The sequence below is a fragment of the Pseudophryne corroboree genome, chromosome 1 (assembly GCF_028390025.1).
Source record: "Pseudophryne corroboree isolate aPseCor3 chromosome 1, aPseCor3.hap2, whole genome shotgun sequence".
Lineage (NCBI taxonomy): Eukaryota > Metazoa > Chordata > Amphibia > Anura > Myobatrachidae > Pseudophryne > Pseudophryne corroboree.
The window spans coordinates 343,119,630-343,140,024 of NC_086444.1; the positions used below are offsets into that span (position 1 = coordinate 343,119,630).

The following is a 20,395-nucleotide window of genomic DNA, read 5'->3' on the forward strand; positions in this document are numbered from 1 at the left end:
CAGCAATTCGTGTGATGGGATTAATGGTGTCAAAATTCAACATGGTAGAGTATGCTCAGTTCCATTCAAGACCTCTGCAAAATCTGATCCTGACCAAGTGGAATGGTTTTCATCAGACAATAAAAACGCAGACTATGGTTCTTCCTCTGTAAGTAAGGAAGTCATTAACCTGATGGCTACAGACAGCCCATCTGGACAAAGGGAGACCCATTTGGATATTAGATTGGGAAATTCTGCCAACAGATGCCAGCCTTCACGGCTGGGGGGAGCAGTGTCAGGAAGGAATTCCTTCCAGGGGCACTGGACCAAGGAAGAAAGTTGCCTGCCAATAAATATATTGGAACTTTGAGCCATATACATCGCATTGAATCAGGCAAAGGACATCCTTTAGGGGAAACCAGTCCAGATCCGCTCAGACAATGCAACGGCAGTAGCGTACCTCAACCATCAGGGAGGAACTTGTAGCCTGAAAGCAATGAAAGTAGTAAGTCGCACTTTAAAGTGGGCGGAACGTCATCTTCCAGCCTTGTCCGCAAGTGTTCGTTCCATGAGTCCTAAACTGGGAAGCGGATTATCTCCGTTGGCACACCATTCATGTAAACGAATGGGCTTTACACCCGGAAGTCTTCCAGACCCTGGTCGACAGATGGGGGTTGCCAGAGAGAGATCTCATGGTGTCTCGTCAAATCCACAAGGTGCCCACATACAGATCAAGAACAAAGGATCCCAAAGCGATCTTTGTGCAAAAAAAAGAAAAAATTAACCTGGAGTAACTTTCTCCAGGCGCTGATTGGGGAGGTTCAACATAGCAGCTAAACAAAGGAGGTTGGTCAGACCTCATACATAGAAGGATACACAATAAATATCTAGCACTTAAAAAGTCATAGATGAGATGAGTGGATTAATATAATACACATATTTAGTAAAATTCAGTATAACAATTAATACAATAAAAATGAATAATAAAATGGGTTAAAAACCCTAAAAAGGGTTCAATTGGTGTTACTCCCAGTCAGATTTGCATATGGACCAAGGAGATAAGAGACCTGTTCCTGAAATATAGTCCCCTTCTTAGTCCTGAGTTTGGTCCACTCAGGACTAAGAAGGGGACTATTTCAGGAACAGGTCTCTATTTCCTTGGTCCATATGCAAATCTGACTGGGAGTAACACCAATTGATCTTTGTGGATGCCCTGTCAGTGAGATGGGACTTTCATCTGGCCTATGTGTTCCCTGCCATCGCCCTGTTACCCAGGGTGGTGAGAAAGGTAAAACAAGGAAAAAGGGCTGTGATACTAATAGCTCTGTCTTGGCCTAGAAGACATTGGTACACAGATCTGCAGAGGATGTCGATGGATGCTCCATTCCTACTACCTCAACTTCCAGATCTACTGATTCAGGAGCCTTGTCATCACAGATATCTGGATCGACTGTCTTTGATGGCGTTTCTCTTGAGACCTCCATCCTGAAGTCGAGGATTCTTACAACAGATAATTCAAACAATGCTTAGATCAAGGTAACCCTCCTCAGTTCGCATTTATCACAGAATCAGCACGCATTTAACCCCCTTCTGTTCCTCCTACAGTGCCTTGGGACCTAAGTTTGGTTCTAACGGCCCTTCAAGTTACCCCATTTGAACCACCTAAAAAAGTTGATTTTAAATGGTTGAAAGCTAAAGTTCTCTTTCTAGTGGCCATGGCTTCAGCTAGAAGAGTTTCAGATTTAGGCTCATTGTTATGTCGTCCTCCATTTCTGATTTTTTTTTATTTTTTTTTATCCAGATAGAGCAGAACTAAATCTGGGTATCTTCCTAAGGTGGTGTCTAAATTCCACCTTAACGAAGAAATTGTAGTCCCAGCTTTCCAGGGGCCGGACCTCTCTGCGGGAGATGCATCGTTGGACATAGTCCGTGCCTTTTACGTAGATCGTACCAGTGCTATCAGAAAGACAGATTCTCTATGTTTTCTACGGATTTCAGGAGAGGATGGCCTGCTGATAAGCAGACACTGGCGAGGTGGCTTCGGATGACTATTTTGGAAGCATATTCTCAGGCTGATCTCCCGGTTCCGGATAATGTCTCTGCTCACGCTACTCGTAAGGTAGGTCCTTCATGGGCAGCACAATGTGGTGCTTCAGCAGAACAGATATGTAAGGCAGCCACACGTCTTCCATTAACATTCATTAGACATTATGCCGTAGCTACCTTTGCCTCCTCAGGACGCTGAATTCAGGCGAATGATTCTCCTGTCTAATCAGGAGTGTCCCCACCACTAAATTTCTTTGGGTCATCCCAATGTATCCTGTGGATACCCTGTGGACCCTGCAGGAGAAATATACATTATGGTAAGAACTTACCGTTGATAACAGTATTTCTCCTAAGTCCACAGGGATCCCACCCTGACTCACCTGATTTGAGGATACTTTTACTCACTAACCTCTTCCCTCTTGTATGGAAGGATGTGCATGTGTGTTCTCGCCTGATTAGGGCTCTACATGATGCTCCTACCTTAAGCTTTGGAAAACAACTGATTTGCCTGAGCCAGGAGGCGGTGATATATGGACGGGCCCACTGCATGCTGGGAGGCCAGAAAGCTTTGACCAATTGGTGCAAAATCTGCTGTCGCTTAACCATATCCCAATGTATCCTGTGGACTTTGGAGAAATACCGTTATCAACGGTAAGTTCTTACCATAACGTATTTTTTTTGGTAGTAACTACTGTTGTGGAGCGACTGGCATGGTGTAGAGAGATGTACGTTTAAAACGATTGCTAGTGTTCAGCAGCTCTTGAGGGCAGTACTACGAGATATTTTTCTGTCCTAGATGTTATGACGGCAAAGTTTCTATTTTCTTTCTCTGCTCATGATTAGATAATATCTGGTATTTTACCTGTAGCTGAAAGGATGGCTAATTCCAGACATTCAAATTGTCAGCAAGACTGCAATCTCTCTGATTTGCCCGCTGCAGCTTTCTTAGACACACAATGCGCTTTTTTCTTTTTCTTTATTTTATTAACTCTTACAATACAACACGTACAAAGAAAACACAAAAGACGAAGGAGTTTACTTCCACAGCAACCCAATGTTTCTGAGTGTTTTTATGCCCGATATTTAAAAGTATAATGCTTTTACTAGCTGTGTCTTGTTAGTACAAGCTTTTAAATATCTGGCATAAACACACTCAGAAGCGCTGCGATTTACAACATGTTGCTTTGTAAATAAACCGCTAAGAGTCTTGCAAGTTACGTTGAAGAGCTAACACTCAATTCTAAATATCCAATATCTGTATTAAGCAATTCATATCTGTCCGACCATGGAGACGTTGTGTGGAATAATTATTAATGCAGAGTTTCTCAAACGCGGTCCTTAAGGCACCCCAATGGTCCAGGTTTTAAGATTAGTGTTTATATGGAGCGCTTGGTAGTGTGTCACTGTCTAATGCTGAAAAGAAACAGGTTAAAAACACAATGGGTTAATGGTGAACTCAGAGTGCCCTGAAATGTTTAAGCTCTTTTTTGAATATTTGAAAGTCCCGATCGTTTGCGTCGGCTGGCGTCTCTTCTTCCTGACCGGAAGTTGGTGAGGCGCCACGGAGCGTCACTTCCGGGTGACGTGGTGACGGGATTTTCGTGTATCGACGCGTTTCATGCACTGCGGCACTTCGTCCAGAATACTTGGTGTTGTTTGGGAAGTTCCTTTAATCCTCCCTTGTTTGAATAAACTTTATTAAAAACGGATCAGGTCAGGAAGAAGAGACGCCAGCCGCCGCAAACGAACGGACAAGTGTGCGATCCACAGACCAGAGGACCCAGAGGTAGGATAGGGACAGTTAGTACACCTGCCGGGGACCTTGCTATTTGTGCCTGAAGGGACCACATTTGTTGGAGATCGGGACTTTCAAATATTCAAAAAAGAGCTTAAACATTTCAGGGCACTCTGAGTTCACCATTAACCCACTGTGTTTTTAACCTGTTTTTCTTTTCAGCATTAGACAGTGACACACTACCAAGCGCTCCATATAAACACTAATCATATTATTCATACCTAATGGAGCTGCTGAATTTATAGCGCAGTACCTTTTACCTTTTTTTCGGTCCCGGTTTTAAGTTTATCCATGCTTGGCCACAGGTGACTTAATTAGCACTATGGTGGCCGATCCCAGGATTTTGGCCAAAATTGTTCCAATCCCGGGGATTTCGGAATTAGGAAGCCCTTTTGTTTTTTAATGCCTGGCAGCGTTCAGCGTCCTCGGGAGGCTCTTACACTGGCTGGCTCCCCCTGCTCACCTCCCCCTGTCCCCAGCTATGCGCAGCGTGACGTGAAGTCAGAGGTCACGCTACGCAGCCAGTCGCCCAGACCTTAGCGCCTGCACCAGCCCGCACCTCACAGCAGGTGGAACCACCCTCCCGCATGAGTGTAATTATGTGGACTGGGCAGGGAGGGGGAGGACACTGAAAAGGAACAAATCCCGGGTCTACCGTGAATCATGGGATTGATCGTTTTTCAATCCCGATTCCTGGGATTGAAAAAATGGCCCGGGATTGGCAACCCTAATTAGCACCTCAGTCAATTTGCTATAACCATCTGTGCTGAGCCATGGATATACCTAAAACCCGGACCATTTGGGGTGCCTTGAGGACCTCGTTTGAGAATCTCTGTATTAATGTATTGATTGCAGGCAAAGAATTAAGTGGCACATTTGGATCACTTAGGGAATAGACCAGTCACTGTTTCATTCATTTCTGTTTGACTATAGATCTGGATAACATATATGATTGGAGGTTCAAGTAGACATGACCAATAATTACTCGTTTTCTCAATATCTAACATGGCACTGAAAGCATTATAAATTAGCAGTCCCGACCCCTCCCCCTCCCTCCTCCCCTGACACAGCTGGTTGTGTCTCATGTCTGAATTCACCACCCAGGACAGAGCTTTGTCCAGCCTGATTTCTATTTATACTCCATTCACTTATTGTGGCTTTATATTTTAACCACTTTATTTCTTGTTATGTTTGGTAAAATAAAGGCTTTGCCATATTGTAGAGGATTTATGTGTTGAGTTTTGTTACTTGATTTTCTAGCCATACAGTTTAATAATTATTATTATTATTTTTAATTGTTTAAAATGTAGTACTGTTCCTACACCTTGCCACATATCTTTTATAAACTTTTTTTCTGCTCTTAGATCTGACATCAGATCCATACATCATGGAAGAGCAGGACCCAGCGAAAAGTCGAGCTTTGGACAGTTCTCTCTGGGAGCTGGAGGTAATGTACAGTATTACTATCACTGCAACAGCTACATTAGCTTATTTCCCTGTGCACTAAGGCTTGATAGCTAAAATTGCTGGGAGGATCATTCCATTAAGTACTATGGAATGTTTTGTCACCAGTAAGTTTAGGCCGTGCTGTTAAAGAGCTACTGTTGCTTTCCATCAGGTGTCAGTTTGACAGTAACCCTGTCAGCAGCTATCTCTGGTCAGCAACAGAATTGCATGTAGACCGACTGACCTAAGTACTTTAAGACCCAGTGATTTGGATGTCAGGGTGTCAATTGCACTTACATTGACTATGTAGCAGGCTAGTGGACTGCTGGATATTTGAGTCTTCTCCTAAAAACCTTCTGCATAAATAGTGAATATTTTATTATCTTTGATTTTCTGTGTGTAGCTGGTGCTCTTACTGCATATGGGGTCAAATGCCATCTGTCACTTTGTGTCAACATCACTCAGATTATAGTAACATGATTTTATACTGTCAGTCAGGTTTTTAATTCTCTGCATTTGTTAAATTGTAATATTTCTCTAGCATCCATAAGGGATATTGGGGAGACTTAGCACGATGGGTATAGACGGGGTCCAAAGGAGCCGGTGCACTTTAAATTTCTTCAACTGGGTGTGCTGGCTCCTCCCCTCTATGCAGGGCCGTTTCTAGACAATTTGGCTCCCAGTGCGAGATTTCAAAATGCGCCCCCCCCCCCCCAATTGCTCTAACAAAAAAAGTGTGTGCCCCCCCCCCCCCCCATATAGCCATAAAAAGAAAAAGCATGCGCGCGCTCCCGACAAGGGTGTGTGGCCTGATTAAAATGGGCGTGGTCTCATTAAAGTGGGCATGGCCTCATCTGATATCACCACACCCACCACAGGGGAAAAAAAATAAAAATAAAAAAGTCCCCTTTTTACACATTACAGCAGGCAAGTGTCCCCATTTTACACAGCGCGGCAGGCAGGTGTCCCCATTTTACACAGTACGGAAGGCAGGTATCCCCATTTTACACAGTACGGTAGGCAGGTATCCCCATTTTACACAGTATGCAGGCAGGTGCCCCCATTTTACACAGTGCGGCAGGCAGGTATCCCCATTTTACACAGTGCGGCAGGCAGGTATCCCCATTTTACACAGCGCGGAAGGCAGGTATCCCCATTTTACACAGCGCGACAGGCAGATATCCCCATTTTACACAGTACGCAGGCAGATGCCCCCATATTACACAGTACGCAGGCAGATGCCCCCATATTACACAGTACGCAGGCAGATGCCCCCATATTACACAGTACGCAGGCAGATGCCCCCATATTACACAGTACGCAGGCAGATGCCCCCATATTACACAGTACACAGGCAGATGCCCCCATATTACACAGTACGCAGGCAGATGCCCCCATATTACACAGTACGCAGGCAGATGCCCCCATATTACACAGTACGCTAGCAGGTGCCCCCATATTACACAGTAAGCAAGCAGGTGCCCCCATATTACACAGTACGCAGGCAGGTGCCCCCATATTACACAGTAAGCAAGCAGGTGCCCCCATATTACACAGTACGCAGGCAGGTGCCCCCATATTACACAGTATGCAGGCAGGTGCCCCCATATTACACAGTACGCAGGCAGGTGCCCCCATATTACACAGTAAGCAGGCAAGCAAGCAGGTGCCCCCATATTACACAGTACGCAGGCAGGTGCCCCCATTTTACACAGTGCGGCAGGCAGGTATCCCCATAGGCAGGTGTCCCCATTTTACACAGTGCGGCAGCGGCAGGCAGGTTTCAAGTTGAGGGGAAGGAAGGGGGAGAGGGGGGGAGAGAGAATACTTACGTCTTCCAGCTCTTCGGTCCCGCCGCCTCACGTCCATCGCACCGGCCGCCTCCTCCTTCTTGCTTATCTCCTTATCGCCCTGCCTCTCCCGAGCGCTCCTGCTCGGGGGGCGGGGCTTCGCGGAATGACGCGTTTGCGTCGTGACGTCACGACGCAACGCGTCATTCCGCAAAACTCCGCCCCCCGAGCAGGAGCGCTCGGGAGAGGCGATAAGGAGTAACAAAGTGCCGCGGCCGGCGCTAGAAACGGCACTGCCTCTATGCCCCCTCTTATAGGCAGTTTAGAAAAAAGTGCCCTCAGGAGAGGATACACATCTCTGCAGCTCCAGAGCGTTTTCTTCAATTTCTTTTAACCTTTTATTATTTTCGGCATGCTGTTTGGGCAACAGCATACGTGCACCATGGGAGTTGGGGGGGCGGTCACCAGCCTTGCAAAGTGCACAGCCGCTTCCCCGCAGCAGAACCACCGTCCTGAGAGATTGGTTGTTCAGCGGGGCACTGCGCCTTTGCTGTCACAATCGCAGCACACCGCACACCCCTAACACTAGTTTGAAGGTGACGTCTGTGCAGAGTACAAACCGGGAGTCTCGCTAGGGGGGTCCCCCGGTTCAAAGTGTGGCTGATCGCGTGCGCGACATACGGGACTCTCCTGGGGGGGTCCCGCTAGAGTCCCCCGTGTAGACTGGCTTATATTAGCTTGAACTAGCACTTGTGCAACGTTTTTAAGCCACACAGACTTTGCCAGTATAAAAATCATTATAGCTCCGGCGCCATTGGAGGGGGTGGAGCTACCTCAGAGTGGGACCAGAGGCATTTTGGCGCCTTCCTCTGTTTAATGCAGCAACGGACAGCACACACAGCACTTCCTGCATCACAAGACATGCTGGAAATCTGGAACAGGGTGTAGCAAAGGGGGAGAGCTGCTATTGTACACGGTCTGTGTCCTCTACAGGACAGAATTTACTAGTATTTGCTGTGTTCTAGTTAGCGGTCAGCCTCACTGGGGCAGTGCAGCTAGGGGTGTGCTGGTGTGTGTCCTCACATACAGTAAGGGCAGGCTTACAAAGTATTACTGTCTGTGTGTGTGTGTATGTCATTGTGCTTACTGTGAAACATGGGCAAACACAAACTCTGCAGTGTATGCCACACCAGATTCTCTCCCATGTCATCTGATTCTGTTTCTTGTGAACAATGCAGCCAATCTTCACAAATCAGTGAAGGGGCTGGGGGAGAGGGTCCAGAGCTCCACTGGCTAGGGTCTCTTAAAAGTATGATGTCTGATATGTCATCCCAGCTCACTGCTAATGTACAGAAAACGCAGCTACTACAACAAGCTGTTTCAAATTTAGCTGCTAGGGCATATGCACAGCCCCCCGCTCTCATGGAGGTCCACAGAAACGTGGGTTACCTGCTCTACTCTCTGATACAGATGAGGATGGCGAGGACTTGGATCCCGTTGGTGGGAATTCAGATTCTGCTCAGGGTATTAAACCCCTAATTTTGGCTATACGGGACGTGTTAAAGCTCCCTCTAGAGGATGCTGTGTCACAGTAGTCGTTTTTTTCTTTGCACAAAACAACCCTGATGTCACTTTCCCTGATTCTGCAGAGTTAGATGACCTATTCAAGTTAGCCTGGAAAAATCCAGACAAAAATTTCCAAGTGTCAAAAAAGTTTTTGCGCACTTTCCCATTTGCTCCTGAAGGCAGGAAGTTTTGGGAGGCACCCCCAGGGGTTGACGTATCCGTCTCTCGACTGTCTAAAAAGGCGGTGCTCCCTGCCCCGGGCTTCTTTACCATAAAGGATCCTGGGGAACGGAAAATAGAGACTACGCTAAAATCTATTTACGTGGCAGCAGGTGTATCGCAGAGGCCGGTCATAGCTGGATGACCCATGCCATTCATACGTGGGCTACTCAGATTCAGGAGGGCCTCTCCGGGGCTAGGGCCCTGGTCACTATTGTGACTCTCCTCAAACACATTCAGGACGCTACTCATTTGGCGCAGGGCTTTGTGGTTGCGTCCGTGGATTGCGGACGCAGAATCAAAGCGCAGTGTGCAATCCCTCCCCTTTTTCGTGGGAATGGCTCTTTGGGGTTGAGTTGGATAAGTGAATTTCCAAAGTAACGGCTGGGAAATCCATGTTTCTCCCCTCTGGGGCCCCGCCGGCGAGATGCTCCTACACGGGGCCGTCTGTGCAGTCCTTTCGGTCTAACAGAATTCGATCTAAGGCCAGAGGTGTCTCAAATGCCACTAGAGGCACCAGAGGTAAGTCCAGAAAGCCTGCAAGCACCAGCTCTCAGGACCAGACCACCAGTTCTGCTTCCACTAAGACCTCAGCATGACTGTGCCCACCCATCCCGAGGGGATCTCGACAGCGTCACTTCAACCGCGCCTAGGAGGCTTCCTGCTAGGATACCTGGGTCAGGGATCTAATTTCTCAGGGCTACAAGCTGGAGTTCGATGGTGCTCCTCCCCAACGATTTTCCAAATCAAGCTCACCAGCTTTGGAGGATATGCAGGTGACGTTGCTACAGGCCATCCAAAAGTTGGTCCAGTCCCACCTCATTGTTCCAGCACCAATACCACAACGAGGCAAGGGTTATTACTCCAACCTGTTTGTGGTACCGAAACTGGTTCAGTAAGACCCATTTTGAATCTCAAGTCCTTGAACCCTTACCTAAAGGTTTTCAAGTTCAAAATGGAATCCTTGCTAGTAGTAATTGCAGGCCTGGAGGAACAGGAATTCATGGTCTCCCTGGATATCAAGGATGCCTACCTTCATATTCCGATTTGGCCACCTCATCAGGCGTACCTGAGGTTTGCTCTACTGGACAATCACTACCAGTTCCAGGCCCTGCCCTTCGGCCTGTCCACAGCTCCGAGGGTATTCACGAAGGTGATGACGGAGATGATGTTCCAACTCCGCGTCCAGGGGGTCAGTGTGGTCCCTTACCTGGACGATCTTCTGATAAATTCAAGATCCAGGGAGCTTTTAATGCTCCATAATCGACCGAACTATCCATTTTCTGTCACACCATGGGTGGATTCTCAACTTACAGAAGTCCCACCTGGAGCCAACTCAGCGACTCCTGTTCCTGGGGATGTTGCTGGATACTGTGGTATGAAAGGTGTTCCTACCAGAGGACAAGGCGAGAAAACTTCAGGAGATGGTCCGAATGGTACTCCGACCTACTCGAGTGTCCATCCATCTTTGCAAACGATTGCTGGGAAAGATGGTGGCCTCATACGAGGCAATCCAATATGGGAGGTTCCATGCCAGAACATTTCAATTGGATCTCCTGAGCAAGTGTCCTGCTCACATCTACAGATGCACCGGCCAATCCGGCTGTTACCTCAGGCCAAGATTCCCTCCTGTGGTGGTTACAGTCCTCCAATCTCCTGGAAGGCTGGAGTTTTGGGATTCAGGATTGGACCCTCCTCACGACGGATGCGAGTCTGAGAGTATGGGGAGCTGTCACCCATGGGCAGGTGGTCAGCCCACGAAAGCCTTCTTCCGATCAACATTCTGGAACTTGGGGTGATCTGCAATGCTCTGTTTCAGGCCTTTCCTCTGCTCAAGGGTCACGTGATTCAAGTACAGTTGGACAACGCCACAGCAGTGGCGTATGTCATTCGACAAGGAGGGACAAAAAGCAGAGCCTGCATGCGAGAGGTGTCAAAGATACTCCTCTGAGCGGATAGAAATGCAATGTCAACAATCTTCATTCCGGGCGTGGACAACTGGGAAGCAGACTTCCTAAGTCGTCACGATCTCCACCCGGGGAGGGGGGGGGGTGTCTCCGCCATCAGGTGTTCCAGCAGATCATCGACCGGTGGGGCTGCCCACAAATAGACATGATGGCTTCTCGACTCAACAAGAAGCTTCACTGGTATTGCTCACGAACCAGGGACCCTCAGGCTCGGGGAGTGGATACACTGACGTCACCTTGGCTTTGCCGGCTGGTCTACCTGTTTCCTCAGATTCCGTTGCTCCTAAGGGTGCTCAAGCGGATCAGGAACCAAGGAGTCCAGGCAATTCTGATTGCCCCGGATTGGCCTCGGAGGGCGTGGTACGCGGTTCTTCTGGACATGTCTGTTGAAGACCCTTGGCCTCTACCATTAAGAAGAGATCTTCTTCAACAAGGACTGTTCGTCTACCCGGACTTACGGCGACTTCGTTTGACGTCATGGAGGTTGAGCGGAACATCCTAGCTCACAAGGTCCTTTCCAAGAAAGTTATTGCTATCATGGTTTAGGCCAGGAAACCTGTGATGTCAAAACACTATCATATCTGGAGGAGATATGTGTGTCTGTACGAGGAACGCATGTATACGCCTGCGGAGTTCCACTTGGGATGTTTCTTACGTTTCCTGCAGGCTGGTGTGGATAAGGGCTTGCGTCTGTGTTCCATTAAGGTCCAGATATCATCTCTTTCCATTTTCTTCCAGAAGAAATTGGCGGCGTTGCCAGACATGCAGACCTTCTTGCAAGGGGTATGCCACATACAGAGGGAAAAGGTAGCAGGTGCACTATCTCACACTAGCTCAACCTGTAGTAACCAGAGGCACTTAGCATATTCCTGGCCAGGGCTATGAGCTTACCCACCGCATCAAGGTAGCCTCTCATTGGGTAAGTCCCTAACACTAACTAAAGGGGTTCAGATCCGGGGGGCAGGACACCCCAGAGCCACCCAGTCAGACAACCCCAGGGCATCGCAGGAGTGATAAAAATATAGGGTTAAAGAGGTAGGAGCAGCTGCTGCTGCATGTGTGAATAATGTGAGGAGTAAAAGAAAATTGTGAAGGTGTTACATATATATAAAACAAACTATAAGTGCCATGGAGTGATGAAATAGTGTTAAATTGCGATGCCCCAGGGACACCCAGCCACGGCAGGCACAGGGAGCCCCACACCCCAGAGAATTCCCCCCATCGTGGACTGCCATATTAAACAAAATGTAGGAGTCTTACCTCAGTGTGCTCATTCCAAATGTAAAGGCTAGAGTGTTGGACTATTTAAAATCAGAGTGGGTAAGCTCATAGCCCTGGCCAGGAATATGCTAAGTGCCTCTGGTTACTACAGGTTGAGCTAGTGTGAGATAGTGCACCTGCTACCTTTTCCCTCTGTACACTTTACTAAGTCTCAAGCAGAGTAGCACCTCACTACCTAATTAAGGTGTGCAAATTAGGGCCCTTTTCCCTTTTTTCCATATGCCACATACAACCTCCTTTTCTGCCGCCTCCGGCATCCTGGGATATGAATGTGGTGTTGGACTTTCTACAGTCCTCTTGGTTTGAACCTCTGATGACTGTAGAAGACAAGCACCTCGCGTGGAAGACGGTGATGTTACTGGCCCTGGCTTCTGCTCGACGTGTCTCGGAATTGGGGGCCTTATCGTGTAAAAGTCCATACTTGGTCTTTTACGAGGGCAGGGTGGAGCTTCGGACTAGACAGCAGTTCCTGCCGAAGGTTGTCGCTGCATTTCACCTGAATCAACCTATTGTGGTTCCATCCAGTTCTGACTCCTCTTCTCCGGAGGCGTTGGATGCGGTGCGAGCCTTGAAGATCTATGTCAAGCGAACGGCTCGGATCAGAAAGTTGGATTCTTTGTTCGTGCTGTATGATGCGCAGAAAAAGGGTTGTCCTGCTTCGAAGCAGTCCATTGCTCCTTGGCTTAGACTTACTATCCAACAAGCCTATGTGTCGGCATCCTTACCTGTTCTTAAGTCTCTGAAGGCCCACTCTACTAGATCGGTGGGGTCTTCCTGGGCAGCTGCCCGTGGAGTCTCAGCCTTGCAACTATGCCGAGATGCTACCTTGTCGGGGAAGAACACTTAAGTTCTACAAGTTTGATACCCTGGCCAAAGAGGATACCCAGTTTGGGCAGGAGGTGCTGCAGCAGTCTCCGCCCCTTTCCCGCCCGTTCTGGAAGCTTTGGGACATCCCCATCATACTAAATTCCCCAATATCCCTTATGGATGCTAGAGAAAATAGGATTTTTATTACCTACCGTTAAATACTTTTCTTGTAGTCCATAAGAGATACTGGGCACCTGCCTCAGTGCGTTTACTTTTCTGCAGGTTCTCTTTTATGTGTTTACCTGTTCAGTTGTTGCTGTTGTTGTTACCAGCCATTGCTGGTTGTTATAGGCTAGTGGTGTGCTGGTATTAAACCACTCCTTGTTTTTCATGTTTCTTCTCTCATATATGTCCTTTCTCCTTCGGGCACTGTTTTACCTATAACTGCCTGTGAGAGGGGGCATAGAGGGAAGGAGCCAGCACACCCTATTTTTTTGAAGGAATATTATGCTTGGTTGCAACTAATAAAGAGTTCTTGACTAAGTTATTGCAGGTGTTTCCAGATGTAGATTAGATGAATGTTGTTGAATGCTTAAATGGATATATTAAAGAATGACAACCTCACATGGTTAGCATAATGCATAGGTTTCTTGTATTGCCATGCTGTATTTTTTACATTAGTAATATCTACTATATCCATCTATTCTGTGGATAATATTTTATGGACCATAAGTTGCCCCATGCCTTTTGTGGTCCAAAATAAGAAGCAACCAGTGGCGGCTCCAGAGGTGTGGGGCTGCAGCACAGTTTTAAATTTAAAGGGAGCCATACCAACTGCCGTTGAGTCTCGTCTGGCGATGTTTGGCAGTGGTTGTGGTGGCAGTCGGTGTGGCTCCCTTATTTGAGTTTTGGACTGAGCTGCAGCCCACCCACCTCTCAAGCCACCGCTAGAGGCAACCCACCCCTTCCATTGTCTGCAGAGTCCATTACTAACAAGCAGGTGCCCCTTCACCTGCACTGCTGAATCTGCTTTTTGCTTTATCTTGAAACATTCAGGGGTCTATGTACTAAGCCTTGAAGAGAGAGAAAGTGGATGGAGATAAAGAACCAACCAGCCAGTTCCTAACTGTCCTTTTTGAAACACAACCTGTAACATGGCAGTTATGAGCTGATTTGCTGATACTTTTTATCTCTCTCCAATTTCTCTCTCCAAGGCTTAGTACATAGGCCCATCAGTCCATTATCAGATCTGCTCTGGGATCCAACCTGATACTTATGTATAATAAACCGCCATGTCTACAGGTGAGTATTGTGACACTTGATTGGTTGAACATATGGACAAAGATAACATGGGCAGGAAAGGATTTCAGCTATTTGTACTACCTGCCAAAATACCTCATTTCTTGTTAGTAGTGGTTGCAGTGGAATTTTAGGGTGGCATTTGATTGTATCCATTTTTATTAATTGCTTTTTCTGTTTTACATTGGTCTTTTTCAGAAATAAACAGGATATAATGCAAAAAAAATGCATGTTTACTTCAGTAATGACTCGATTTTGTACCATTTATTGATGTCCAATCATATCTACAAATGAAATCATTATGCAGTATACAATTCCTCATGCCCCTTTCCCATTACTAATTCTAATACCACTGATTTCCTATTTTATGTTAAATGCAGGCTCTGCAAAATCATTACTATCCAGATGTTGTGAGAGCTGCCAATGTAATTAGCCGGACCCTGTCCGCACAAGAGAGCGATGTCTCTGAATTCCTGGAGATGTCCTCCTATGAGGTACGGTCCTATTGACCTGTATATGAGGTGTGTTTTTGTGAGCATGTATCCTACTGTGTATAGAATGTATTTCATATAGGATTCCCTTCCCTTGAAGCCTTAACTGGCAGTACACCAGTTGGTGAAATGCAGTTATAAGCGCCAGATGGTTACTCAGGACCTTCTGAGTGGTAGGTGGAGCATGGTTTATCTTCTGGCTAATGACTTGACCACTGCAGATAGCTGCTTCATGGATACCACAGATATTTGCAATATTGTTGGCTCTAGTGATTATATAATTTCTTTCATTGGTACATTTAGTACAGCAGATTTGTCACTTATACCTTTTTATTTGCTGATTCAAGGAAGTGTCCAACCCATGTAGTGCTACAGATGTGTTGGGTTCGTGTGACCATCACCATACCGACGCTGGAATCCCGGCTTTTAGATGGCCGGTGGCGAGCGCAACAAAGCCCCTTGTGGGCTTGCCACAGGTTCTATTCCCACTCTATGGGTGTCGTGGACACCCAGGAGTGGGAATAGTCCCTGTTGGTCGGCATGCCAGCTGGTGGGCTATTCAGCGTTTGGGATCCCGGAGTTGGTATTGTGACCACCTGTAACATAACCGCATCCCCTACAGATGTGTCCTCATACATCTTTGCTGGAATCACGCTAAATAGCCATGCCATATCGGGATGTGTGAACGTCTTTTGCGTTTTTCCATTGAAAATGCGCCTTAGACGTACAGTAGCGTAATAGGACGCACAAGCAGCTTCTGCTGGTTAAATGATATGCAGCATTCTGTGTGTAATTGCTGCTCTATCTACATCTGAAATGCCACGTTAGTGTTTTCCATGAAAACACTGTAGCATAGCATTTTATAAGCAAATGCAGTTACAGTTACATACAGAATGTATGCATGCTGTATATCACTTTAATCAGCAGAAGCTGCTTGTGCGTCTAAAGGTGGGTACACACTGAAAGATATATCTGCCGATCAATTGATCGGCAGATATATCTATGGACGGATCGGGCAGTGTGCTGTGCATACACACTGCCCGATCCATCGGGGACTGACGTCATGAACTGGCCCGCCCAGTTCAGCTGTCAATCACTGCCGGCCGCCGCAGCACCCGTACACACACAGCGACGCGCCAGTATATCGGTAGATATATTTGCCGTCGGCTGTGCTGCGGGGCCGACACGATACGTCTGTGAACGACGGAGTTCACAGATGTATTGGCCGTACACACTGGCCGACAGACACGCAATATTTCTCCTTCATCCACTAGGGGCCACTGGAGTGTAGTTACAATGGGGAGATAGTAGGTGGTATTGGTAGCTGGCACTTTAAAAATTCTCACACTGTGGCTAGCTCCTCCCCTACTATCTCCCCTCCAAGCCAGTCTTAGTTAAGTGCCCGAGGTAGCTGGTTCACTTGGGTTTAGCTGAAGAATTTTCTTCTTTTTTCTTTATTATTTTATTTTTCTTACACACACTCACAGACTGGCAGCTCTGCCACTGCCAGTCTGCACCGTGGGAGCTGCCGGCGGGGTCCCATCGCAGCTGCGTGCGGCTAGGGATGGGCCCCGGCTGAGGGAGACACTGAGCTCTCCTGAGTTGGCGGACACCGCTGCGTGCGGCGCGTGTCGCGGCCACTCCATCCAGCAGAAGATTCCGGCAGCATGGCAGCGGTGAGTATCAAAAAATGGTCGGACACCGCTGCGTGCGGCTTGTGTCGGGACCACCCCACCACAGAAGATTCCGGCTGGACGCCGCTGCGTGCGGCGTGTGTCGGGGCCGATCCACCAAGAACACAGTGGTGAGTGAAGTATACTTTATTTGTGGTGGCTATGTATGTTTTTAGAGCAATGCACTGTTTATTGTTGTACAACCCACTCCAGAAGGGCTCTCTGGGGCTGTAATGTACTTTATTGTATCCTTACCTGTCCTCCTCATGGAGAAACAGACAGGATGATTGGGGGAGGCTGAGTATGTGTTTATACAACCCTGACTGAAAAACGGGTGTGTGTCATTCTGATAACCCTCTGCTCCCCCAGCTCCCCGCACCCCCCGCACAGATCCCCACTCAGCGCGACTCACAGAGCCGGCACAGGGATCCCGCTCGAGCGCAAAGCAATGTTTAAATTTGGCGCCTTGTACGGAGGGGGCGGAGCTAAGTCCCGCTCTGTAGAGCGAGCTCAGCGCTCCCTGCTCCCAGGCGGCGACTCGCGCTCTGTTCAGCGCAACACTCCCCGGCGGCGGCTAGCAGATACAGGGCTCTACTAGCGCTGTATAGCGGGCTCAGCGCTCAGCGCTCCCCGGCGGTGACTCGCAGGCCCAGCGGAGGGTACAGCTCGCTTCCCGCTTAGTTTTGCAATAAGGCGCCATAGCCGGGGGGCGGAGCTAACTCCCGCTCTGTACAGCGGGCTCAGCATTCTCCGCTCCCCGGCCACTGTTATAGTGTAATAGGCATTTATGTGAGTTTAATGCACATGGTGCTGAGGAGAATGTGATATAGTCAGAGTGGCTCAGCACTAATCCAGTTATCCACTATATAGATTTTATCGCATAGCCCAGAGGAGTTTCACTCTGGCGGCCATTTCCTCCATGCACAGACCTGGCTTCATATTTGCAGTGTCTCCTATAGCCCAGTGGGCTAATCTTGCATACTCAGAGACAAATACAAATAAAGTCCCAGGTATATTAACAGTTAACCTGCTTTACTCAGCGGGCTCCCAGGTCTCCCCGTCGCTAGGCAACAGCTCTGGGATTTGTAACTTTTCGATACTTCAGGCTGCTGAAATATAGATACATTCCTCCTGCAGTAGAGTCCTATACCCAGCATTTTCCTACTTGCAAATCAGGGAACCTGCTCTATTACAGTAGCTGGGACTCAGCTCAATAATAATTAAAAGGATCTACTGTGCAGTATTTATTTACCTACGGTGTGTGTGTATATATACATATATAGTTATGTTTGTGCATGTATATATATAGATATATATATTTAAGTGCGTGTAGGTATGTATATAGATAAATCCATAAAATACCAGATATAGGGGATAAAAGCCTATGGCCACACCACCCTGAACACGCCCGATCTCGTCTGATCTCGGAAACTAAGCAGGGTCAGGCCCGGTTAGTACTTGGATGGGAGACCGCCTGGGAATACCAGGTGCTGTAGGCTACTTCCGCAATGTTTTCTAATAACAACATCTTGCACATAACATTTTCCCCCATCTTTCTCACAGGCTGGTCACCATTTTGAAAAGCCAGCGGAACCTCAGAGAAACATCTGGTGCACCTTAATTAGCGGTACACTAAATACAGGGCGGGGTGTTGCCTTCCCTTTATTATTCCTTGTTGTCACTAGTTACTAATGCTATTTGTAATTGTGGAATGCGTGTAAGGCATAAGACAAATAGCGCTGCGGCTCAGTACGCTAGTAGCGGGTATCTGAACAGGGGTTTGAATCCAAACAAAACTTTAAGGAGAACTCCTATAGCCTAGGGCTAAGACTCCTGTCCCACAGCGCAGCGTTGCTGGTTCAGGTCTCCGCTGCTCCAGAAAGTTTATTTTAATCGTATCGGTCACTACACATTATAGTGCACACCTTACGTAGGGCTCTGTTTATTTAACCCACCTTTTCTCCTTTCGTTTGTCTCTCCTGGGATAGTCGAAGAATTCCCTCTTAGGTGTGAAGTATGCGGCGGAGCCATCTGCTTCGCCCTCCACGCACCTGCACACCCCTGTTTGATCAATGATGCAGGTAATGTCACTATTAACCAGACAATAACTCATCAGGTAAGCCCTTGGACTTTGGTTTCCAAGGTCACAGGATCAAATCACAGCGGGACCAAACACACCTTTCCAAAAAGAAACTTTGCTAACATTCCATGCATTACTGATGTCTGTTTTCTGTGGATCTGAACCAGTGTCTCAGAATATACAGGTACATAATACAGCAGTTCATCTGATACTGCAGGTAAAGGAGGAGGACACGTCAAGTCCATCAGGGTTCCACGCCATTGACGAAAATGACAGCGACTGGTTCAGTTTCGGATGAGCTGGGCAGGCTCCGGTAGGCGGCCGACAGACACCCGAATACACAATATCAGGTATCAAACAAGGTTTGTTTTCCTATCTTTTCCCCGCAGATGGCAGGAGATGGTATCAGAACCTCTCTAGGGTATACACCTCGGTGTATCGCCGGTCCATCAAGCCGCCGTTTTCCTGAGGCAACCTTGCTCAGGGATCCATCGACATATGCGGCAGCATGGTTCTACCGTATCCGGAGCAGGTAGGTTGGGGAACAATTGTCCTCTAGGTTACAGGATGCTTCGCATCAGGATCAATTGATACTTTGATACAGGTCAGAATCACGATTCTGCTTTATGTTCCTTGGAGGTCTCCATGTCTACAGACTCGGACCCTGCATCTTCGCTTGGGCTGTCTTAACCCGACGACCTCTGGGGCTGCGACAGTGACAAGTAAACATGAAATCCTACGGGGCAGATGGTTCTGGGGAAGGAACTTTCTGCAGGATTTCTTGAACCAATGGAGGTAGGTCCACTTTGATTTCTCCTACTACTGCCCCAGCTCCAAGACAGACCTTTACTGGTCTTCCCTTTAGATTTTTTCGTGCCCTTTCAGGTTTTTGACTCCACACGGGTGATATCTTCGTCGCCAGGGGTTCTCAGGGTAAAAAGGCTGAAGCAGAGGTTCAACATCCTCAGTCCAGTCTGATTTTATGTCATCCTATACACCCATTACACCTGCAGGGTCCCAGGGTAGACGCAGGTCGATGGGAGAAGGCTTGGGCGGTTACAACCGTCTCAGGAGTCCCTCGGCATAGGTCGGCTGATTTACGATGACAAGAGAGTCATACTGCAGGCTGCGCTCCATAGGTTTCTAACCGCAAAGGGTGTTGATCCCTGTTTTTCACATATCATTTGAATTAGGACAGTTCTCAGGCCTTTGTTTTCTTTTCACGTTCCGAAGCCAAGTGGCTCGGACAGGCCTATTCTGGCCTTACAATCCTTTTAGTCTGTGATTGCTAGTTTAAACAAGAAAGGGAGTTTTACGTGTCCCTTGTCTTCAGAGATGCCTGTTTACTGATTTCCGTTGGACAGGCTTTTCTCAGATTCCCCCTTAACAGGATTCTCATTTTCACTGTAAGTCCTTTACTCTTCTCTCTTCCGCTCCCACAGAGTTTAGAAAGATAACAGAATAACTCTTTTTCAGGGGCAGTGGGTGACGTTGGTTCCCTAATGGGACAATTTACTGCTACTATCCCACTCTGTACATTAGGTGGCTTCTGAATATCCGGAGGATCCACGAGCTTCTGATTCGACACAGATCCAATTTATGCTCCGCATAGACGTTTCTCAACACGGTCCGTCAGAGGTTTTTTCATTCCTCGGCACCAGAGACTCTATTTCTTCAGTCAAGTTGCGACGTAATGAGGGGTCGCCTCCATTCCTCTCGGAACGGGGGACAACAATCTTGTTTCCAGATCAAGCCACCAGGTCAGACTCCTGGGTGAGGGAACATGCCCCGGAGTTTTGTCAGCTGGTCCGCTGTGGGCGGAGATTTCGGATCGACCTCAGGGCGTTCTGACTGACTCGTTAACCCTTTATTACTCTCGGACGGCAGTAGCCGTGGAGGCCCTCAGGGCTCCGGGGAGTTTTCTGGTTATTCTATCCTGCCTCCTTTTTCTATTTC

At 47.7% G+C, this 20,395-nt stretch overlaps 1 protein-coding gene and 1 non-coding gene across 3 annotated transcripts in view; both read left to right on the forward strand.

Annotated features, from left to right (window-relative positions):
• NOC4L (nucleolar complex associated 4 homolog) overlaps window positions 1-20,395 on the forward strand; it is a 111,416-nt gene that overhangs the window by 89,042 nt on the left and 1,979 nt on the right. For both annotated transcript variants that reach the window (XM_063964676.1, XM_063964677.1), the window contains exons 13-14: window positions 5,185-5,267; window positions 14,576-14,689. In XM_063964676.1, the coding sequence (XP_063820746.1) occupies window positions 5,185-5,267; window positions 14,576-14,689 (197 nt within the window). The remainder of the gene's footprint in view (window positions 1-5,184; window positions 5,268-14,575; window positions 14,690-20,395) is intronic.
• Window positions 17,740-17,858, forward strand: LOC134951154 (5S ribosomal RNA). Its single transcript, XR_010183950.1, has one exon. It is a non-coding gene; the product is annotated as a 5S ribosomal RNA (ribosomal RNA).